This window comes from Anoplolepis gracilipes, chromosome 2 (assembly GCF_047496725.1).
Source record: "Anoplolepis gracilipes chromosome 2, ASM4749672v1, whole genome shotgun sequence".
Taxonomy (NCBI): Eukaryota; Metazoa; Arthropoda; class Insecta; order Hymenoptera; family Formicidae; genus Anoplolepis; species Anoplolepis gracilipes.
Genome location: NC_132971.1, coordinates 19995820 through 20017275, shown reverse-complemented (window position 1 = coordinate 20017275; position 21456 = coordinate 19995820). Strand labels below are relative to the sequence as shown.

At 32.3% G+C, this 21456-nt stretch overlaps 7 protein-coding genes across 18 annotated transcripts in view; 3 read left to right on the top strand and 4 right to left on the bottom strand.

Annotated features, from left to right (window-relative positions):
• Positions 1-6482, top strand: part of Rdx (BTB/POZ and MATH domain-containing protein rdx) — an 82548-nt gene extending 76066 nt beyond the window's left edge. For 5 of the 8 annotated variants that reach the window (XM_072886757.1, XM_072886756.1, XM_072886758.1 and 2 more), the window contains 6 exons: positions 649-785; positions 1708-1859; positions 2084-2223; positions 2303-2480; positions 2667-2988; positions 3152-6482. In XM_072886757.1, the coding sequence (XP_072742858.1) occupies positions 649-785; positions 1708-1859; positions 2084-2223; positions 2303-2480; positions 2667-2988; positions 3152-3296 (1074 nt within the window). In that variant the 3' untranslated portion in view covers positions 3297-6482. The remainder of the gene's footprint in view (positions 1-648; positions 786-1707; positions 1860-2083; positions 2224-2302; positions 2481-2666; positions 2989-3151) is intronic. The other 3 variants (XM_072886753.1, XM_072886754.1, XM_072886751.1) reach the window with 3 other exon arrangements.
• A 202-nt stretch (positions 6483-6684) lies between these two features.
• On the bottom strand, positions 6685-8607 carry LOC140662966 (uncharacterized). 2 transcript variants are annotated; one of them, XM_072886759.1, is made up of 6 exons: positions 8311-8607; positions 8060-8167; positions 7902-7965; positions 7715-7840; positions 7089-7239; positions 6685-6935 (listed from the first exon to the last, which is right to left on the bottom strand). In XM_072886759.1, the coding sequence occupies exons 1-6, from the start codon at positions 8414-8416 to the stop codon at positions 6804-6806; spliced, it is 687 nt and encodes a 228-aa protein (XP_072742860.1). In that variant the 5' UTR covers positions 8417-8607; the 3' UTR covers positions 6685-6803. The 2 variants fall into 2 exon arrangements, with proteins under 2 accessions (XP_072742860.1, XP_072742861.1); XM_072886760.1 differs by having other exon boundaries at positions 6689-6935; positions 7715-7819; positions 8311-8572.
• Positions 8608-8713: 106 nt separating this feature from the next.
• Positions 8714-10008, bottom strand: LOC140662967 (huntingtin-interacting protein K). Of its 3 annotated transcripts, none has more exons than XM_072886763.1 (4): positions 9838-10008; positions 9576-9761; positions 9188-9295; positions 8714-9100 (listed from the first exon to the last, which is right to left on the bottom strand). In XM_072886763.1, exons 2-4 carry the CDS (start codon positions 9729-9731, stop codon positions 9005-9007), a joined length of 360 nt encoding a protein of 119 aa, XP_072742864.1. In that variant the 5' UTR covers positions 9732-9761; positions 9838-10008; the 3' UTR covers positions 8714-9004. The 3 variants fall into 3 exon arrangements, with proteins under 3 accessions (XP_072742864.1, XP_072742865.1, XP_072742862.1); XM_072886764.1 differs by having other exon boundaries at positions 9576-9823; positions 9874-10008; XM_072886761.1 differs by having other exon boundaries at positions 9874-10006.
• Positions 10009-10355: 347 nt separating this feature from the next.
• Fanci (Fanconi anemia complementation group I) lies at positions 10356-16505 on the top strand. Its single transcript, XM_072911108.1, has 22 exons — positions 10356-10559; positions 10630-10913; positions 10998-11165; positions 11267-11487; positions 11635-11831; positions 11911-12047; positions 12118-12338; positions 12432-12784; positions 12897-13023; positions 13120-13427; positions 13531-13722; positions 13813-13973; positions 14035-14211; positions 14286-14440; positions 14567-14763; positions 14841-15008; positions 15111-15291; positions 15370-15586; positions 15669-15741; positions 15829-15969; positions 16063-16161; positions 16226-16505. The coding sequence occupies exons 1-22, from the start codon at positions 10467-10469 to the stop codon at positions 16397-16399; spliced, it is 4044 nt and encodes a 1347-aa protein (XP_072767209.1). The 5' UTR covers positions 10356-10466; the 3' UTR covers positions 16400-16505.
• Ytr (U4/U6.U5 small nuclear ribonucleoprotein 27 kDa protein yantar) lies at positions 15997-17796 on the bottom strand. The gene is made up of 4 exons (XM_072911112.1): positions 17695-17796; positions 17313-17420; positions 17068-17234; positions 15997-16918 (listed from the first exon to the last, which is right to left on the bottom strand). The coding sequence occupies exons 2-4, from the start codon at positions 17417-17419 to the stop codon at positions 16722-16724; spliced, it is 471 nt and encodes a 156-aa protein (XP_072767213.1). The 5' UTR covers position 17420; positions 17695-17796; the 3' UTR covers positions 15997-16721.
• A 24-nt stretch (positions 17797-17820) lies between these two features.
• Positions 17821-19590, top strand: LOC140676237 (protein lifeguard 4-like). Its single transcript, XM_072911109.1, has 6 exons — positions 17821-17959; positions 18229-18370; positions 18523-18631; positions 18703-18808; positions 18889-19040; positions 19113-19590. Exons 2-6 carry the CDS (start codon positions 18238-18240, stop codon positions 19360-19362), a joined length of 750 nt encoding a protein of 249 aa, XP_072767210.1. The 5' UTR covers positions 17821-17959; positions 18229-18237; the 3' UTR covers positions 19363-19590.
• Positions 19591-19597: 7 nt separating this feature from the next.
• Rpl26 (ribosomal protein L26) lies at positions 19598-21117 on the bottom strand. 2 transcript variants are annotated; one of them, XM_072911111.1, is made up of 5 exons: positions 21017-21075; positions 20785-20899; positions 20538-20716; positions 20069-20209; positions 19598-19792 (listed from the first exon to the last, which is right to left on the bottom strand). In XM_072911111.1, the coding sequence occupies exons 3-5, from the start codon at positions 20703-20705 to the stop codon at positions 19655-19657; spliced, it is 447 nt and encodes a 148-aa protein (XP_072767212.1). In that variant the 5' UTR covers positions 20706-20716; positions 20785-20899; positions 21017-21075; the 3' UTR covers positions 19598-19654. The 2 variants fall into 2 exon arrangements, with proteins under 2 accessions (XP_072767212.1, XP_072767211.1); XM_072911110.1 differs by lacking the exon at positions 20785-20899 and having other exon boundaries at positions 21017-21117.
• Positions 21118-21456: the final 339 nt, after the last annotated feature.

The following is a 21456-nucleotide window of genomic DNA, read 5'->3' as shown; positions in this document are numbered from 1 at the left end:
CATTTACTTTTGAAATTTGACAAACAATTTCAACGAATACAGAGACTTTTGGACTTTTTATTTTATTTTTTTCTTTATTTGTACGCGGATATAAAGGAATACTAATTGAATATACGTGAAGCGCAGACAACTCGTAAACATGATTAGATAGCTGCAATGTGATTTAACTACGGCGATAGGGCGTTTACTATGTCGTGCTGATAATTCATAATCGCCGGATATGTCTCACTTCTAAGAGTTCAACTGCCACTATACAGTTTAACTGACGCCACTGACCAAGTACAAAGAAGCTATCACGGTTTTTTTCAACGTATTAAAATAGAGAGAATAAAAATTCTTTTATTTTTATCAAAGACAAATTTACCTCTCGCAACTGAAGGAGACCGATCCTCGCCGATTATTTCATCCAAAGCTATTTTAAGAAGTTATGGAAATTTCTTTCGCGGTATCGTCTATTGCAAATATTTAATTACGTAGATCTCCATCTCTTATACAGGAAACGAAAAAGAAGTAGATTGATTTTGTAAACTGTAAGAACGAACGCCCACGAGACGACGGCCGTGAACGGGTGTTTGCGTAGCCTTTTTAGCGTAATTAGATTAAGCTAGCTTCCACGGGATAGACTCTGACGTGGTATCGCATTTGAAGGTCTTATGTGCACAGGTGAAGGTGGTTAAGTTCAGCTACATGTGGACGATAAATAACTTCAGTTTTTGCCGCGAAGAAATGGGTGAGGTGCTTAAGTCGTCCACGTTCTCCGCAGGGGCCAACGACAAGTTGAAATGGTAAGAGCATCATCATCATCATTATCATCATCATCGATCATAGTCTCTCAGTCACCAAACTCGGCACACTTAATCGCTAAGAGAACGGATCGGATCCGAGGAAATAAAGGGGGAAAAAAATTGTTTAAGATTCTTTGCATTGCATACGAACTGAAGCGAGATAAGCAGGTGTGCGTGTCAATAGCAATTGAGTTTCGTGTTGAATCGTGCGATTAAGCAATTAGCAGAAATGTTTGCGTCTATTGACATGTTCATTTAACGCTGAGCGGATAAGTCCGAGTAACGTGTCCAAAGTGGTGTAACGTATTAAATATATAAATAATATAAAACGTACTTTAATATTCGCAAAACTTTCAATGAATTATGAATTTCTTTGTTTACACAATTCTATCCTACAGTGTTCAAATATGGATATTGATCGATGTTGAATCGCGAGAGACAGCATGTTTAGCTTTACATTTTGTGTAGAACAGAATCTTGGATATGTTGAAAAAATATGAGTTTATAAACGTTTTTCCGTTAACTTTAACCTTGGTTTAAACTACATCTTCGTCTCTTTCTCAGGTAAATTCAAGAAAAAGATATCGTTAAAGTTAACCGATGTTGGAAAAATAGACTAACTAAGCGATGAGAATATGAAATTTATTTATTTATTTATTTTTTTTTTTTTATCATATTATATATTTTTGTCCCATACTTTACTTTGTCTGTGAGTGTTTGTGCCGATAAAATTTAGATTTTAGAGACAAGGAAATCCCAAAGTAACAAAACTGTCAGTTACACAAATCTGTTTTTAAATTATTGAGAGAAAATTTAAGAGGATAATTTTGAATTGTAACATTGTACTATATACCTCGAAAGAGGATAAAATAGAGTGTCAACGGCAATAATCGTATCAATTGATGCGATAATTGGTTTCTAGGTGTCTGAGAGTGAATCCTAAGGGCCTGGATGAGGAGAGCAAAGACTACCTGTCACTGTATCTCCTTCTCGTTTCGTGCAACAAATCGGAAGTCAGAGCAAAGTTTAAATTTTCTATTCTTAATGCCAAAAGAGAAGAAACCAAAGCAATGGGTAAGTCGTCAAATGTTCAGTGAGCATTTAATCTGTATCACCGATGTGTACAATGTACGAATGCAATGCAGGGTATTTTAAAGATTCTCGCTCATCTTCGTCGTGACTATTCTTTTGAAACGAAAAGTCAACCTTTAACTTTGATGAAATAAGATTAGTCGGAGCACAATTAACTAAGATATCCACGATTCATCAAACTAAGCTTTTCTTATTTGTCTTTGCAGAGAGTCAACGTGCATATAGGTTCGTCCAGGGTAAAGATTGGGGCTTCAAGAAATTCATCAGGAGAGACTTTCTTCTGGACGAAGCCAACGGACTGCTACCGGACGACAAACTCACGATATTCTGCGAGGTATATACCTTTGTATGTCGATTATCACACTTATTCAATTTTGTTACGCTGAACGTCTCGTTATATCTGCATAATTTTACTATCTCCTTAGGTCAGCGTCGTCGCGGACAGTGTAAACATCTCCGGGCAGAGTAATACGACACAGTTTAAAGTGCCGGAGTGTCGATTACCAGACGATCTCGGGCTGCTGTTTGAGAACCAAAAATTTAGCGACGTAACGCTTACTGTTTGTGGAAGAGAATTCCACGCGCACAAGGCGATTCTCGCAGGTAAGACTCCGCATATCAATTCGCGATTCTTTATCGATATAAATAGATGAAATAAATAGAAAACAATAAAAAAAGAATAATCCTTGACTGAATGAATAAAAGAAAAGGAAACTTTTCTTTTCGGAATAAAATTATGAATAAATTGGTGTTTCTAAAATAACGTTTGATTCATTGTACTATTTGCAGCGCGAAGTCCGGTTTTCTCAGCAATGTTTGAACATGAAATGGAGGAGAGAAAGCAAAATCGTGTGGATATCACTGACGTAGACCATGAGGTGTTACGAGAAATGTTGCGATTTATCTATACCGGTAAAGCGGCGAATCTGGAGAAAATGGCGGATGATTTGTTGGCTGCGGCGGACAAGTATGCGTTAGAGAGGCTAAAAGTAATGTGCGAGGAAGCGCTTTGTACAAGTTTAGCTATCGAGAACGCGGCCGAAATCCTCATACTTGCCGATCTCCATAGCGCACTTCAACTCAAGGAGCAAGCGATAGACTTCATTAACACGTAAGTTTCCGCGGAGAAGGAACGTGTTGCAAAATACAATAACTTGGCTCATCGGCTAAAAAAATAATTTTGTTCCTTAAGGATCAAAATTTGATTCTTTAGCTAAGAGTCCGCGACAAATCTCTCTCATCATCTCTAATCCACTTGTGAACGCTTCTTGCAGACATGCGACAGACGTGATGGATACTCAAGGTTTCAAGTCCATGGTGAACTCCCACCCGCACCTAATAGCGGAAGCTTTCCGGGCGCTGGCAACTCAGCAAATCCCACCGGTCGGACCGCCCAGGAAACGGGTGAAACAGAGCTGAAAGCAGTCACCGCTGACCCAGGGGATGACCTCCACATCGCCCCCACCACTTTTACATCCCTCTTGAACCTTTGTGTACAGTGATATAACGAAATATAATAGTAGTGCTAAATAAATGTTTCCTAGTGCGCCACCCTCTGGTCTAAAAAGAAAAAAAAAAGAAAAAAATCAACTACGAAAACCGACGCGAGAACCAACTGACTGTCTACGAGCTTTGATTGAGAATGTCCAGAGATCGACGGGAGGAAGAGAAGAACCGTCTGGTCCGTCCGGTCGGTCGAGGGCAAGTTTAAAAAAGCGCATTCCCACACACGTGTGCCCAGACTCTTGTGTTCAAGTGAGTGTCGGTAGTGAAGAGAACTCTCGGCATGACACGACCACACCATCAGTGCCGCGCGTCGAAGAGAAGAGGGGTATCTCTGAAAATCTACACACCCACACTCACATCCTCACATCCCACCAGCAGACGTATCGTACTTTCTCGACCGGCCTGTGCGCGAAGTTGATTTCATCGTAGCGCTGTTCGAGCAACGCGTTCATTTTTCTTCAATGCCAATGCCGATGCCAATCGATCAGTTCTCAGTGACATAATGGTATGTGTCACTAAGAACGTGTCATCATCATCATGGATTTGTTTTCGTTTTCGTTACTAACGAACGAACAAACGAACCGAAAGCGCACGGCCGCGCACGAGACGTTAAAGAGTATATAGCCAGAGAGGACCAAGAAAAAAAAGGCGAGGAGTTTCTCTCCACGTGGCTCGTCGCCATAAATTGCCGCAACGACAACAAAGCGCGATGCACGAAGGGAGTTGTGATAGACGTCGGCCAGACGATTAAATATTTTGTTCCTTTGTTGAAAGAAAAAAAAAGAAGAATCGGGCAAAAGGGAATGTTCCCGTGACGCCGTTCGCTCGACGCGTCGAGCAACACGGAGAGAATTAGATACTTTGTTTCTATCGATAGTAGTGATTTTTTTAGTTCTAGCGCGTCTCAAACTCTTCCAAGACGGAGAAATCATTCTAGTTAGTGTTCTTTTTTTATGATCTCTTTCTTTGAAACATATATATGTACGATTATTATTATTATTATTATTATTATTATTATTATTATTATTATTATTATTATTATTATTATTATTACTATTATTATTACTATTATTACTACTACTACTACAATTACTATTACTATTAACGCTACGCAATCCGTGCCCTGTGTATTTTTGTATATTTTTTGTCTACAAGTATAAAAATATCTTCCCCTTTCCCTCTTTCTTTTCCTTTCTTTTTGCGGCGATAAACCCTACTCCAATTTCCTATCTCCCTTTCCCCTCCCGCGTCCCCCGTCGGTAGGCACAGTTTGTCTTGTTTTCTGAAGTATTGCATATTGTAAGCGGAATGATAGAATTGAATTATTATTATTATTATTATTATTAATGATTACGTTATTAAATTTAAGGGTTGTCCATAATTTATCGGATCTGTGTTAAATATCGCAGGAATGTCTACTATACAGTTCTGCGCGTATTACGTTATTTTAAAAACATTACGTGATCCACAATTTAAAGTTGGTAATTGAATGAAAAAAAAAGAATCAAGTTAGATTTATTAATGGAATATAAACGTTGATCAATTTATAGCGTAATGTTGATCATTTTCGTCTTTCTTAATTTAATATTTTTTGTGTCATTAATTTGATTGGGTTGTAAAATTAAGCATGGTCAATGAACTGAATTATGGGCAACCACACAAGAGGCAAAAATAATAATCGATCGTTTAGTACTGGCTTCCTGATCCTCCGATCTTTTTAGCTTTACCAAGAGAACCCGAGTTTTAAATACGTGAAATGCTTATTACCATTTACAACATCATTAATGATGACGATTAATGCCATACATGTTCTGTGATAAGACCACTGTAATTACTGCAAATGTGTGTAATCAATCCTTTCTAGAGACAGATTTCCTCTGACGATCCTGGCAGCCAGTGAATATTTACTTGTTATACAAAATACAATACAATAAGCGACAGTCGTCGTTATCCGGACAGTCCCAAATCTAGCGCGTCGCTCGATTTTAAGATTTTTACACACTGTACATATCTGCTGTGTATTTTATATAAGAACAATGTAAATCTCTATACGAGAAGAATCCCATACTTTTACAAAACCGTACAATAATTAATGTATGTATAATTTATTTTTATTTTTACAGATTGTGCTAAACTCGTGTTCCTTGAACACACTACCAATACTTTAATTAAATATAACGTAACAAAAATTTATACAGATTAAGAAGTATACATATTCATTGTATACATTGTAGCACATCAAAATAATGCGACTGTGTCAAAGAAATTGAATCGATGATAAAAATCTAGTTAGTAGAACTTTTTCTACTGTTTTTCTATGTCAATTATTCTTTATTTGAGTCTTAAGTTGCAATAGGAATTAATTAAGAAAAGAAATAAGGGACGCAAAAGCAATGGTAGCAATTTAAGGAACAGATTTTAGCCGTTACTCAATTCACATTTTAAAAATCCGCGACTATTCTCTAATTCTCGTATCTATCTTTGGGACTGTGCGGCGATTTCTTTCGTGGAATACACGTATCACGTTGTGAATATCTTTTCTTATGGAAGAAAGAAAAAGAGAAGCGAAAGAATAATGGAGAGCAAAAGCAAATTTCGATAATAAAATAGCAAATCCGTAAAATACAGATCAAAGGAAAAAAATACCCACACAGATGTAGGCGCAATTTTGCGTGCAAGAACCGCAACAAGAATAATATGAATGTATGACTGGATATATAATTTGATAAACTATTAAGTACAAGTAAGAGACAAGTGTTACCTCATCATGATGAAAGCCGGCGCGTGTTGGCGACCGACCGATCGATCACCACTCGCTATTACTAGCCGCTACCGCACGCCCGCTCTTCGATACACACACACACACACACACATACACACACACACACATATATATATATATACACACTTTCGTTGTATATTGCATTTAAAAATCCGAAGCGTTGTTTTGTAAAACGATGAATGGTGGCGGCGGTAGTGGTTGATTTCCGAGAAATTGTTACGCGCCATTCATTAATCCCAGCTCATACAGACATTCATTTTCCATTTTACTTTTAAGTCATTGCACCACATCAAATAAATGACATTTTCATTATATAATTGCGGAGCGTAATTTTCATCATCCCTCCACTGCTACAATATCGCAATATTGTGCCTTTATTCGAGTGTAAGAAAAAACTGCGTAATTTTTTTTATCCCTACCAGATAGAAAAAAAAATAAAATTTTAATTTAGAAAAATTTTAGAATTTTAGAAGATTACGCGCAATTGATATCCTGTTCTTGATTATATCAAAGAAAGATAAGAGTAGAATTTCTTTTGAAGTAAATCTACAGAAAGACTATAAATTTATTATTTAAATAGTTTATATATACAGAGATTTGTGTAAGGAATTATTATATACATCTACAAAAATATCACGTTACATGTGTTGAGCGACGGAAGAAGCAACAAACACGGAATGTCTTGGGGAAACTTGATTACTGGTATTTTGGGGTCTTTCTTGCAGTTTCGGTGTTCCTGGATATGATGGCGGAGCTTCCTGCATGGACGCCTGTAAAAAATACGTCATTTTATCATCAGCGAAACATTTTAACGTTTATCTTTAGTCATATCGTGGTGAGTCATTTGCACGTGAAAAACGTGCACACATATATTTTTAATTTTTATCATAATTAATGGATTAAAAACGTGATAATCTATATACCCTGTTGTAGGGAGACGAGTACAGAGGAGGAGCACAATAAGGCATTTCGTTGTATGGAGGTGGTCTCTCGCGTAGATCTTCAATAGTACTACAATGTGTATCACGCTCCTCTTGCAACACGATACATCTTGGACGTGCCGTACGTTGCCTCCTGTGAGAATCAATATTAAAATATTTCGTTTTAAAATAATAATATTAAATAAATTATTAAAGAAATAATTAATTTATCAGCAAGAATTATTTTGTCTTTGACGATTAATAAAAAAAATCGAAATTTATGATTGTCTAGAAACTGCGGGATAAAGCATATGAAAAAAATATTATCATTAATAAAATAATATTGGAAAATATAACTGTAACAATAAAAATGTTTAACAAAGCAATTACAATGCTTCTTTGTTCTGATGCCACTGTTGATATGCTAATCCTATGTTACGATAAAATCAACTTAATTAAGATCAATATCCGAGATAAAGAAAAATAGAATTTTAGATTTAAAATTTTAAAGACAAAGCTATATATTTAAGCTATGATAATGCTGTTAAATTTATAGTTGCATTTTGTATAAATAATAACAAGAACGCGAGAAATTTAGAAAGGAAATTTATAGAACATGCTGTTCATACTTATTGCACATTTTGCAGTAAATTATGATCAAGCCAACGACACCAAACCCAAATAATATGGTAATAGTGATCTGCGTCATTATTATCAATCGTTGTCGATCTTCCCTGAAATAAAAATTCTGTTTCCTAGAAAAATTGATTTTAATACGATTACGGGAGATATAAGCATATAAGTGTGCACACTTACCAGCACGGAGTACAATTTTGACAGGAACAGCATGGAGTGCGAGGGCAACAAATTATACATTTGTCTGCAAAAAGCAAGAAAGAAAAGCAATGCAATATAGGTATTTAAAAAAACTGAAAAAATACTTTATACATGCAAAAATTTCGACGTAAACTCACCAAGGTAATTGTTCTCCCAGCATATACATTGACTCAGTTTGACGTTACATTGAGTACAATTTTGCAAACTGTTGTATTCGTTCTCAATATCCCAGGAAGCATCAAAATCTGTGAAAATTTAAATATATTTTATATTGTGTAGATATTCTGTTAAAGTCAGTAGTATTTTCTACATTGATATGTATAATAAAAAAAATTTTTTTTTAAATGATATGCATCCTATATATGAAAGTAAAAAAATTGTTACATACCTACACTTTTGACTGGATATATATATATTGCAATATAATAGTATAAATATCCTAATAAAAACGTCTGCATGACATCATACTTATATATAGATGAGCAAGTAGCCATTTAGGTATCTAAATATACTAGCATAATTAATAATTAATCACAATTGATGATTGATTATGTAAAACACAATACTTGCTACGGACAATAAAGCACTTTCACAAGAGAAAACATATTAAGATAAGACAAATGGGCACTTCCAATGCAAATGTACTTCTGACTCGGTACTGTTTAAAGTTTGATATTTATGCCCATACTATCAATCTTATCAATATGGATGTCTGATAACATACGTAATCAGGAGCTTCAAAGAAGAGGTATTTCCTTATTGATAATCACAAAATCACTTGTTCCATTAAATTCTGATAATATGTTATCTTTAATGAATATTCTCTATAAATGTATATAAATGAATATATAAATGTATATATTTATTTACTTAGTTATTTATAGATGTAGTAGAGAAATTTTTTTATAGAAGCAAATGAGAATGATAAAACTATACAGGTATTATATATATAACATATATATGTATATAATGTATATCAATAAATATTATGTAATCAAAAATTTTTAAACAAAATCTCTTAAGCATGTATAATTTACAATGGAATTTAGAGTTTAGTATGTCAGAATGTTCAACATTTTATATCAATTAGTCAATGTAACTAGTGCTTCTACAACATCTCCTCTGTGTTCCCTGAGTGTCTGTTCGGCTAAAACTCGACTGATCTCCATCTCTCTCATCTGAAATAAAGTTAAATTTTTTAAATTTGTTAACTCAAATTATTTCTAATAATCATACAGAATATGTATCAAAGTTTTTTTACTTACAATTAAATCGACATCTTCTTTTTTTATAGATACTTTGAGCAATTCCTTCTCCTTGGCCTTTTTTTCTGCAGCTTCCTTGTCTCGACGATCACCAATTATACTAAGAGCCTGTTAGATAGTCTTAATGTGAAAATTAACTTGGTGCATGTGAAAAAAAGAAAACTAAATGATATAAAACGTACAAGGAATAAATTACACTTTCAATTTATCCGAGACAATATTTCCGATCGAGAATTTTTTTTCTTTTTAAGGAAATACACAGCTCTAATAAATAAAAATGTAATGACTTTGAAAAATTGCTTTATTGCATTCATTTTTACTTTGAATTTAAGAAAAAACCGTGCGATCGAGGAAGATGATGCACCTATAAACATGGGTTTATGCTTACACAAGAAAATCCATCGGAGGATGAAATTTCCTTTTCTTCGGCATAATCGGTCACCTTCTCCAAATCCGCTGCACCGCTGTCATACTTCGCCGCTTTCTTCTGAGACTTTTCTTGCTGTACTTCGTCAGAATCTCCATTTACATCGTCATCCGCCATTTTAATCTGTTCTTGTTATATTCTGATTGGCTGTTGAAGAAAACTCACGCTTTGTAAAAGCTTTTCATCAAAAATTTTTCTGAAAATATTATCTAAAAAAACTCACTCGAAATAGCTTTCGAGAAATATAATAATAATTTACCATTTTCCTATTTTTTTCTTTTAAATAATGACTGATTTTTATTTTTTGTAACTGATTGTTGAGCGACCACGTGGCATCAACGATCCAATGACATTTAGGTTACGTTCCAAAACGTCTTCTCCGAGGAAAATTTTACTCGATAATATATAGCATACGTCACGTGTGCTATACATTTCGAGTAAAATTTTCCTCGGAAAGGATGTTTGGAACCTAACCTTAACTGTGTTCAATGTCCAACTACATTTTCAATATCCAATAGAAAACGCGAATTATAAACTGACGACATTTTGTCCACAGAAAACAAACTTTTCTATTGGATATCGAATTTTGTACGTTGGCCATTAATTGCTAGTGTAAATTTTCTATTTCGGACGTTCCGATTGGTTATCAGAGGCTAGGGAATTTCTCAAATTCCGACGGAAATTCCAGAAATTTTCTATCAATCAGAAAGTCTCTTTTCTTTGACAGGTTGGCAAGTTTGCAAGAGCGGGAAATGTTGTTGAACATCGATGAGAAGAAAAATGCACGCTTATCTGTTGACTTGTGTCAGAGAGATTATATAAATACAATATTGAACTGTCAATTTATGTCATATGATCAAGATGAGCGCAAAACTTAATAGTTTGATTAATCAAAAGGACCGAAAGCAACTACACGAATTTGTGCAGGAAACGTCAACCGAGGAGGTAAAAAAAATTTCAGGAACATAAAGCGAGTTTCATATAAAATAATGTTGATCTTTCATCGTTGTTTCAGCTCACAAAATTAATATCGAGCGAAATTTGCGACCCAGCTATTTCCAAGATATTAGACGAGGTCTTGCAAGTGTGCTCAGAGTCGGAAAAATTATATCCAAAGAGACTTAAATTGGTAGAATCTACCTTGAAAGCTTTAGGCAAAGCCAAAGTTTCGATTAGTTATGCAAATGATATTGTAACTCGAATAGTAGAAGACTTCCCTAACTATCCAAAATTACATTTAATTAAACTAGTAGATTTCTGTCTTGCAAGTATTTGCAATAATGACGATGAGTTTAGAAGGTATATAAAAGATTAATATATGTATATCTCTAATATGTATCCCTAATCATATGAGAAACTAATTTCATCAAATATTACTTTCAGCTGGAAAGATCTACTGCCTGTTCTGTTGGAAGTATTGGAAGAAGAGAAATATATTAATTATATGAATGGTGAAGTTTCTGGTTCTAAATATAAATCTCTTATCATTAACAATATATGCAACAGTTCATGGAATACAGAGATAATGCCTTCATTGACAAAAATGTTTAGGTAAATATAATTGTATTTTTTTTTTTTTTTTTTTTTTTTTTTTTAGTAAAATGAAAATAAATGTGTATATAGTAACTAAATTGATGACTTGTGCATTTAAGAGATATCTGCCTTCAAAAAGAGGATCATACTACAGTTATTACAGTACTTTGCACAAGAATGCAGAATATACCTTTGGAGGAGGTGCCTCCTTTTGTGCATCAGTCATTAAGATTATGTACTAATCAGGACAGTAAACTTCTTTTGGAGGCCTTACGAAAATATTTTACTCAACGTTTCTCGCAAGCTAATTCTGACAGCATTGACACTTTTGAGACTATAGGTAAGAAGGTTCAGTATAATAATCTGAAATATACTTGGGAAAAATTAAAATTAGTTCTCATAATCTACAAAAATTAATTTGATGTACATCTCTAATACTTTGTATTTTAATCTTATTAATTTTAACTTTTTAATTGCTGGATCACAGATGCGGTGAATTTCAAGGAGGTCCAAAATATTGAAAGTACAGTATTATATCACATATATCAAGCGGCACAATTGAATCATCAGCTTATAAGGGATTATGTTAAATATTTCAAAAATGTAACACACATTCCTGAAGCTGTATTAGAACCTTTTATGCTTTCTGTATTGCTCACAGTTGCTTCTATTGATGAAAACCAGGTGATAAATCAATACATTAATTTTTTTACATTTTAATACTTATGCTTTTATTGTTATCAACTCAATATATACATTATAGATTTTTGAAATGCTACGAACGATCATTAGCAAACGAAAGGAAAATGACGATAGGCGGAAGAATAGCGCGTGGTTAAGAAAGCTAATTCCCGATTCTTGTAGTATAATGGCTATAATGGGAAATGTCATCAACACAAGGTAAAATGTAAATATGTAGTGTAAATATATGTCAGAAATAATTTAATAAAAATTTTTTTTTTAATATTAGTGACAGGGATCGCCAGTTAGTGCTGAAAGGGCTTGTGGACCTTGCATTTGTTCTTATGGCTGTGGAGAATAAGTCAAAAGCTGGTGCACATCCTTTATGGCAAGTTGGTATGAAGATACTTCAAAAGATCATGAGAAAACATCATGAAACAGTACCGACTATATTTCAGGCGTTACTCGATAAGATAATCGCGGGTGGATCGTGTATTTCTCAATATACTGGTAAAATTTTTAAATATTTCAACATGTATTAAGATATAATATGTTAGTCGCAGTTTGTAAGAACAACTATTGATGTCGGTTGTTTATTTACAGACTGTTTAGCATACATGTGCCGGAAATTAACAGTTCTTATGTTGGACCATCAAGATTCTATGATAACTTTTCTTGATCAAATTTCATTTATACCCGGAGAGGTTGCTATTTTCATCGTTTCTGCAATCCTTCCACTGATAAAAGTCTCAGTCAACATAAGAGAACATGTGATCATAACATTGAGGAAGGCACTCTACAGAAACGGTACGGCAAATCGACAAATGGCAGTCAGCGGGATTTTAGAAATGTTGAAGAATTTGAAGATGCACTCTTTAAACGGCCTTGCGATGAGCTCGAGCCAGTACATTAACTCATCATCGACTGGCACAAGTTCTACATCCATTCTTACTCAGGTTTTATTAACTCACATTTATTAATTATTAATTTATAAATTATAAACTTCTGTTATAGTTTATAGAACCTACTTCTGTTTAAAATTACTATATAAGATTTTTTGTTTCACAGGTAACATTAGAGAGAGGCACTCAAGTAACAAAATCAGCTTACAATAGAAGTTTATATTATGACATATTGGGTATTTTAAGAAGATGTTTTACTCATGAATGTGAAGTTCGATTACATTTATACAATGGTAAGCAAAGTAAAATAATTATAGAGCAAAATAAAAGGTTATATATTATTTGTTTTATATTAAATATCTAATTATCAATTTTGTTTGATTGCTTAGGTTTATATGAAGCTGTATTGATAAATACCGAGATAGCGGAATATGTACTGGAAATGTTAGTGCCGCATTTAAAAATATTTTTTGAAACAAACGAGCATGTCTCAGTACCGGTTAAATTGGAACTATGTACAACTGTACAAGGGGAGGAAATTATATTGCAAGAACCTCTCGCGGAATTAATATTTGTACTGCAAAAGATTTACATCAAGTCGGCTCTAGCAAAATCAACTCTGGTAGATGAGCTGGCTGTGATTTTGGAATCTCTTTGTAGGCGGATGTCGAAACTTGACGATACCAATTTAAACATAGTAGGTTTAACAAAGAAAATTAGGTTTAAAATAAAATTAAATATAAAAATTTTATATAAATATTTATAATTATTTAATCTCTCTAACTGTGTTCTCTCATTAGGATGATAAGCTTGATTTAGGCAACTCCAGCATCAAAAACCGAGAAAAACTGCAAAATGTTTTGTTAACGATCAAAATTTATGAAGCTCTCATATCATTTAGAATTGGCGCGTGGTCCGTAAATTGCACGGACACCGCACAGAGTATTAAAAATCTATTTAAAGGATACATGAAAATAGTAGAATGTACCAAGGTAATAAAAGTATATAGTACGTAATAAAATAAAAGATAATAAAAGTGTAGTATATTTAGAGGAATATAAAATTTGTTTTTATCCTTGTAGCGCGTATCAAGAACTAAAAAAGGAGAAGGCAAAAATAAAAAGTCACAAAATGACACGAATAATACGACCACAAAGAAAACTGGACGAACAAAAACCTTAAAGACATTGTCTAGCATCCTAGATTTGTCTTCGATATACAAAAGTTTATCTTTCTTTTATTTGTAAGTATCTTTCGATTATATACATACAATTGATCAAATACTGATAATTTTATCATGATAGGAAATCCGTTCCTTGGGCAACTGCGGATCAAGTAAATGTGTTGATAGAAAATGATGATTTCTACCATTACATTTTGCGAACACTGCTGCAAATCTTACAAAATGTTAAACTTTTGACAGAATATAATTTACGGAAACATAAAGAACAGCACATGAAGATTTACTTTGACATTGGAAAGTAAGAAACATTTATAAATATATGTGAGATATTTATATTTTTGTGAATTCTAAAGTCTTTTTTCTTATATGTAGGTTATTGTACGATTACATTATACTAGATTTGAAGAAAGTACTCGATGCAGACGAACAAGGCACTATATTGGCATTGGAATGTTTTAAAGAATTATGTTGCTTAATTTGCACACACTTCACTTCTGAATTGCCACAATACCTCAATGTTATTATTCGTAAGTATCTAAAATATCATCAAAGAAGAGCATTTTCTTTCATGTGTGTGTATATAATATAATATGTAATATCTTTTTTATTATTATATATAATACAGCACTAAAAATGTAATATTTTTTTTACAGCTATTAGACCAACTCAATCGGAAAATCATACTGCACGACTAGAAAATATGATTGCTGCTTTAAGAACGAGTTTTCGAACGTTCTTCAGCGAAAAGGATGAACATGAGGAAAATTCAAAAAAAATACTTGGCATATTGTTGGATACTATACATCAATTGACACAAGAAATCAATTTTCATGAAACAAATGCTGATGAAGTTAGTATTTTTTGCAATCAATGATCACTTAATAAATTAAAAATAAATAGCATATAAAATATTATCTATTCTACAAGGTATTCGACTCGATGATGAAATTCACACAATTAGAAGATATGGATCCTCAAGCTTCTTTAACTATTTTCCAAAATCTATTATATATAGAAGAGCATAATAAAGAATACGGTGAATTATTAATTGACATATCTTTTGCATTATGTGACAAAGTGGGTAAAATCGATCAGGTGTGTATATTTAGTATACAACATATAATATTCTATTGCAATAATTTTATTGTTATTGTATGAGAGGAATGTAAAGATTTCTTGTTGAATATGTATGTGTAGCCATCTGCTGAGCCATCCGAAAATAATAAATTGAAAATTATTCACGAAGATACAGCGATACAGCTTTATAATTTGGTAAACAGCTCAATAAAAGAGAAGTTGGACAATGTATCTTGGCTACTGATGCGGCTTAAGGCCGAGCAAAATATAGCCTGTCCACTTGGCGAAGATCTCGAAGCACGTATGTATTTAATTTCGCGTTGGTATTACATATTTTATATGTAATGTTTAACATATAAAAATCTTCTGAAATATACAGATCAAGAAAAGCTAAGAACGCAAGAACGCAGTTTGTGTAGACAATTGTCACATATTATACAAATACTGTATACATTAGCCAACGTTGCTATTAAACCAGGATCATCTACAGACTTTATGTTCAAAAACTTACAAATTTTGTATAACATACTTAGTAATCTCACAAAATATTTCTATGGAAAGTCCAGTAAGCAAAATGCAGCGTTTCAATCAGTCAAGTAAGACTCTCTATCATGCTTTATATTATAAAAATAGGGAATTTATATATCCAAATTTATTAAATTTTTTATGTGATTTTAGATTTATTCAAGTAATACAATCAGCTGGAAAACCATTAAAATCTGCATTTTATAATTTAATAACACATACTGAGGTATTCATCTGTAAAATATAATTTAATCTTACTATATATAAAAATTAATTTAAAAAATTAATTTACATTATTTTCGTATATATACAGGAAACTCAAAATGCATCAAAGTCGAAAGATTCATTTGTGAAAAGAAATAAGATTTTGAAAGAAACTAAGATTATACCCTGTGTGATATATGAAATTGAACAATTTCATAAAGAAGTTTTATTACTTGACAAAAAGACAGGCGTAAGTATTGTATTTAAGAAATACACATATGTATATATAAATTTATATTAATAAAAGCAATTGCAATACATGTAAATGTTTATTAACTTATAGGTTCCACTAGAGACTTACATAAAGCATAGTGTAACGCGAGATTTTCGTATAAAGAACACGCAATTAACAGAAGCATTAGAGAAGATGAATATAAGCATGGTAAGAATATAAATAGTTCAATATTATGTAAGATATTTGTATTAAGTTTCGTTTTTCAAAACAGTTGGATACACAAAATACTCGTCGCAGTCAAAATACATCTAATACAAATATAAATGATGTGTCTATGGAATCGTCTGCAGAATCACAAACTTCAAAACAATCTAGAAATCCAAACAATGTATCTATGGAAGCTTCTACAAAATCACCACCTTCAAAACGACCTAGAAGATCATAAGAATCCTAAAACATGTGTTTAAGGATTGCATGTCTTATGCATAAAATTATTTTGGCATATAAAATTACATTCTCTCGATATATTATTTAATAAAGTTTTTCTTTTATACAGGTCTTCAATTGCAATTTCAGCTATTAATATAGAAAAATTAACATATTAAGTATAAATGTCTTGTTATACATAATGTTGCATTTGATAGCGTGTTATCACATTAATTGTAGACTATAATCATCTTATTTATTCCTCCTCCTCTCTTGGAAGAGTTTGTCTGTGATGTCATTCTTCATAAAATAAGATATTTGTCGATTAAAACTATCAGAGATTATGCAACAAAATCGAGAGGGCGGTTAAATCCACCTTTTCTATTCATGTACTGTCTGTATTTTCTCTTTAAAATAACATGAACAGCGCCTACATCGTTTCCATCCACTTTCTTGCCTTTAGTACTGTCAAAATCACAAAATCCCATTATTCTCATCATCTCTTGTTCTTCTGGAGTCTTACCTTGAAGATCTGCTTCTACAATATATAACATAACTGTATAGTATCTAATAAATATGTATATATATTTCTCTTAATAATAAAATTTATAGGTTCAAACAGATCGCATAACAAGGTACTATTTTATTATACAAATATATGAATGTACTAAGTGAGTATTCGAATACCTGTGATAATGGGTCTTTCATTTGTCGAAGGTTTTGGTTTCGATCTATGTTTTGATCTATCACGTTCTCTCGATCTGGATCTGGTGTATGACCTTCTATGTCTATCTCTTTCACGTTCTCGTTCCCTATCTCTTTCCCTTGACTTCATTCTGTCTCGTTCTACAGATCTAGGAATAATTAGAAAATTTTATATTTTCTTTATGAATGTAAATTATAATCTTTTTTTTTTTTTGTTTTAAATATACCTTCGTCTTCTCTCTCGTGACCGTCTTCTTCGTCGGTCTCTATCACGATCTCGTTCTCGGGATCGATCCCTTCGCCTTCCTGGCGATGGTGTACGACTTCGTCCCATGCTATTAAAAGTCAATTTTTTAAAGTGTGCATAAAATAATATAACTTGCATAAAAATAATAAAACTTGAAATTACTTAAAATATTAATGGTATCTTAAATAATAAAAGATGCATCTTAAATAATAAAAGATATTTTTTACAAACTGAAGAGGTTATTACAGTACTATTGTAAACATTCGTAAATTCAAGAATTATACATTTACAACAAATGTAAGTGAAGATTAAATTATAAATTTAAGAAATTACATCTCCGTGAACAGAATAATTATATTTACATTGTAAAATTCTTATCTCCGTCTAATTTAGAAAAACAAAACGCTTGTTTGAACTTCCCGTCTTTTTCCTGTCAAATTTACTCTTTCCAGATGGCACTGTAGTCAGACATAACATTTCCCATGATACGTATGATACGTACGTATCTCTGCTTTTATTCGATCGATTTTACATAAAACGATGTCAAATAATTGATACTTATCAAAACAGTGTAAATTCAACTTGACAGTTTCAATTTTGCTCTTCAGAGCTTCTAAAGAAATCAAGGTATGCCTTATAATCATCGTGTGCAATTGACATTTTGAGAAAATTTCTGACATGGTTGTGTTACATATTGAAAAAGAAAAAATTCATCAAATTTTATTTTCTCAAGGATAATAAAATATTATTGAAACTTTCTCTATTATATATATATATGTATATATAAAACATATTGATCTGTTTGATTAGTATTTTATGCATGACATAAATCCAATTATCATTTCTTCTTTTAAAATAATATAATTTCAATGTTATTCTAAATTGTTTATTCTCAGAGAATAAAAATGGCTACTGTACCATTAATGTTGGTTGAAGAAGATGTTGAACGAGGTGGGAAAGAACAATCTGAACATGAAATACAAACTGATTTTGCATACCGGAACAATGTGCACAATGCAGATCTCAATATACGAATGGGTAATTGTATACAACATTATAGAAATTTGAAATTAACATATGTTTATTATGGAATGTCACTTTTGACATTACAATATAATTATTTATAATTCGAAAATATTTTGTTACCTATAATATCCGTTAATTACAAAATAACATTATGACTTGTATAGGTTTCTTACGTAAGGTTTATGGCTTGTTGAGCATCCAGCTCTTGATGACAGTTGTTGTGGCTTCGGTATTTGTCATGAGTTCAACTGTAAAATTATATGTACAAGAGAAGTAAGATTCTTTCTTTGAATAATTACATAAATATATGTATATAAGCATTAATTTGTTTATGTATTATTTAGCCCATGGACTGTAGGCTTAGCCTTTTTCTTGACAATGGGAATTTTAATAGGCCTGTTGATAAAAAGAAGGGATCATCCTGCTAATTTAATTCTTTTAAGCGCATTTGTAAGTATACAAAAGCTCTGATTACCATATTTATTCTGTTGCATATAACGTTTATAAAAATTTTCCTTTTGAAATTTCAGACATTGGTACAGGCATATACTGTGGGAGTCGTAGTCTCCATGTATGACACCACGGTAGTCTTGGAAGCTCTTTTTATAACATTGACGGTTTTACTCGGTTTAACAGCTTACACTTTCCAAACCAAACGAGACTTCTCATTTATGGGATTCGGGTTAGTATATCTTTTCTGCGTTACTTTGTCTTTAATTCCACAGTTACTTATTCTTTCCTATTTATCTTGCAGATTATTCATTGGACTTTGGTGTCTTTTAATTGGTGGTATGATACAAATTTTTGTTCATAGCACTGCATTGGAATTAGCCATAAGCATCGGTGGTGCATTATTATTTTGCCTGTTTATTGTTTTCGACACACAAGCAATAATGCAGACTCTTTCGCCTGAAGAATATATCTTGGCAACAATTAATATTTATTTAGATATTATTAATTTATTCTTACATATTTTACGAGCTCTTGCAATTTCGAAACAGTAAGAAAATAAAAAAAAAAATATGTATTGTTTATAGAAAACTATTATGTGAAAAGCACAAGTTAATCTATAAATCTTGTTATTATGTGTAATATACGCGTGAAATGCGATAGTTCTCTATTATTCAAAATAAATTTATATTTTTATGTAACAATAAGTATGTACTTTTAGCTTCTGTGTGAAAACATGTAAGAGAAATTTTAGTATTAAATATAAGGGATTTTTTGTGAAATTTGAAGTTTTTTTTTTTTTTTGACATTTTATTGTTATACATAAACACAGGAAAATATCAAAATTTACGACGTTTCCATAGCAGCTGTCACGTCTTCTGTATATTTGCCTTTGTCTTTACCTAATGCAGCCAGTCTGCCTTTACTTCGCCTATCAATAATCTTCTTACGATCTTTGTCCATTTTCAGCTTAACAATAACTGTCTGAAAAAATAATATAGGAATAAGATATTGTATGAAGAGACAAGTTTACAAAATTAAAGGATAGATAATTATAATATCAGAGCCAATTTTCTGCATCAATTAGATCAAGCAAAACTTGTCAACAAATATACAGGAAAACCCTGCACGAAGTTTTCAAGTCGAGCTATTTATCTAATCCTATGTGAATGGATTTGGTGTAGTTCATCATAAAAGTAGAAGAAATATAATTATATTCAATATCCATAAATTTATTAATTATACTGCAATTGTAGTTACCTTGGAAGGATCAATGCCAACGTATACATTTGCACTGTTTGCCTTCTCACGCTGAATTCGTTCAATGTATATGACAAACTTTTTCCTGTAAACTTGGACAACTTTTCCTACTTGTTGACCCTTGTAATGGCCACGTACAACCTATAAAATACAAAAATAATTCATACATCTTTTTTATACATTTAAAATCTTTTTGGGCATAAACTCTCAGACTTTTAATTTTAAAAACTAAGGGATCTTCTTTCATTTACATTGCCCTAGTGGATATATGCTAAATTGTTATCATGTAATAAGTGCACTTAAATAATATACATTACAAGAGATATACTTATATTCTAAAGTTTAATGTATATATATTTTAGTATTAACATTTTGACAAATAATATTATTGTTAATAAAGCGATTAGATATTCACGAAGGAAGAAGCATAAGAAAAACGATTTAAATTTTAGGACTACGATAAACTCACCTGCACTTCGTCATCCTTACGAATCGGCATTGAACGCACATTATATTTTTGTCGTAATTCCTTGGACAGCGGGGCTGACATAAGCCGCCTTCTGATGTGAGAAGGCGCTGTGAAATGCCTCTTTCTGTTCTTCCTGCGCGAGGAGGACACCAGCCGATTGTACTTCATCTTCTTAGATCCTGTAATGCAAATTTATCATTGTAACAATCTCGACTCTCACCGAGATATATTGAAATTCGAGGTGTACCAAAGTCGACGAGAAGTATACAAAACAAAATGTGCGTTGGCGAGGAAATGTCAGGTTATATGCACTGTGACATCGAGTGATCGAAAAATATCTTCGGGATTTTTCATATGTACATCTATATATACGAAAAATATGTTAATAACGACTTTACGGATTTTTATTTACGTAAAATGATGCTCAATTTCTCGTCATTTCAGTCAGATGCCACGCGATTAATATTCTCCTTACTCACCGACGACAGTTCGATGCCGCGACGTTAACCGGAAAGAAAATTGAAGAAAATACGCGAAACCTGTCTGATGTATAATTGGTCCCCTTCTAATGGACCAGTAGACACATTCGGAAGAAAAGAAGGCGAAGTTTGATTCGTTGGATCTGAGAGAAGCGGACCAATCAGAAATCATCGAATTGAAAAGATCCTAAAGGCTATTCTCATGCAAACAAGAATGAATTAATCCAACAAAGCGGGAAATTCAATTGAGATATATCTCAATAAAAATCTTACGTTGTATCTTTTCTCTCCAAAAAGTTGTTTACATTAAAATTCAAAATTATATATTATTATATTATATAATACACGAGAAATGAATATATAATAATTATATAATATCATAATACACGAGAAATTAAAATATTCACATAATTTTGATACTTTCTACTTGATAATGAATG

Bases quoted from the DNA above. Each gene is read 5' to 3' on its own strand.
- Fanci (XM_072911108.1), top strand. From the start codon at position 10,467: ATGATCAAGATGAGCGCAAAACTTAATAGTTTGATTAATCAAAAGGAC. The intron at 12,339-12,431 runs GTAAAATTTTTA...GTTTATTTACAG, and splicing joins GTGTATTTCTCAATATACTG to ACTGTTTAGCATACATGTGC. The intron at 15,009-15,110 runs GTGTGTATATTT...ATGTATGTGTAG, and splicing joins AAGTGGGTAAAATCGATCAG to CCATCTGCTGAGCCATCCGA.
- LOC140662967 (XM_072886763.1), bottom strand. From the start codon at position 9,731: ATGGCGGATGACGATGTAAATGGAGATTCTGACGAAGTACAGCAAGAA. The intron at 9,296-9,575 runs GTAAGCATAAAC...ACTATCTAACAG, and splicing joins CCTCCGATGGATTTTCTTGT to GCTCTTAGTATAATTGGTGA. The intron at 9,101-9,187 runs GTAAGTAAAAAA...ACTTTATTTCAG, and splicing joins AAGAAGATGTCGATTTAATT to ATGAGAGAGATGGAGATCAG.
- Ytr (XM_072911112.1), bottom strand. From the start codon at position 17,419: ATGGGACGAAGTCGTACACCATCGCCAGGAAGGCGAAGGGATCGATCC. The intron at 17,235-17,312 runs GTATATTTAAAA...AATTATTCCTAG, and splicing joins TCACGAGAGAGAAGACGAAG to ATCTGTAGAACGAGACAGAA. The intron at 16,919-17,067 runs GTATTCGAATAC...TATATATTGTAG, and splicing joins TGAAAGACCCATTATCACAG to AAGCAGATCTTCAAGGTAAG.
- LOC140676237 (XM_072911109.1), top strand. From the start codon at position 18,238: ATGGCTACTGTACCATTAATGTTGGTTGAAGAAGATGTTGAACGAGGT. The intron at 18,632-18,702 runs GTAAGATTCTTT...TGTATTATTTAG, and splicing joins AAATTATATGTACAAGAGAA to CCCATGGACTGTAGGCTTAG. The intron at 19,041-19,112 runs GTTAGTATATCT...TTTATCTTGCAG, and splicing joins TTCTCATTTATGGGATTCGG to ATTATTCATTGGACTTTGGT.
- Rpl26 (XM_072911110.1), bottom strand. From the start codon at position 20,705: ATGAAGTACAATCGGCTGGTGTCCTCCTCGCGCAGGAAGAACAGAAAG. The intron at 20,210-20,537 runs GTGAGTTTATCG...TGTATTTTATAG, and splicing joins GTAAGGATGACGAAGTGCAG to GTTGTACGTGGCCATTACAA. The intron at 19,793-20,068 runs GTAACTACAATT...TTATTTTTTCAG, and splicing joins TTGGCATTGATCCTTCCAAG to ACAGTTATTGTTAAGCTGAA.
- LOC140662966 (XM_072886759.1), bottom strand. From the start codon at position 8,416: ATGGCTACTTGCTCATCTATATATAAGTATGATGTCATGCAGACGTTT. The intron at 7,240-7,714 runs GTATGAACAGCA...TGATTCTCACAG, and splicing joins TACTGCAAAATGTGCAATAA to GAGGCAACGTACGGCACGTC. The intron at 6,936-7,088 runs GTATATAGATTA...TATTTTTTACAG, and splicing joins ACTCGTCTCCCTACAACAGG to GCGTCCATGCAGGAAGCTCC.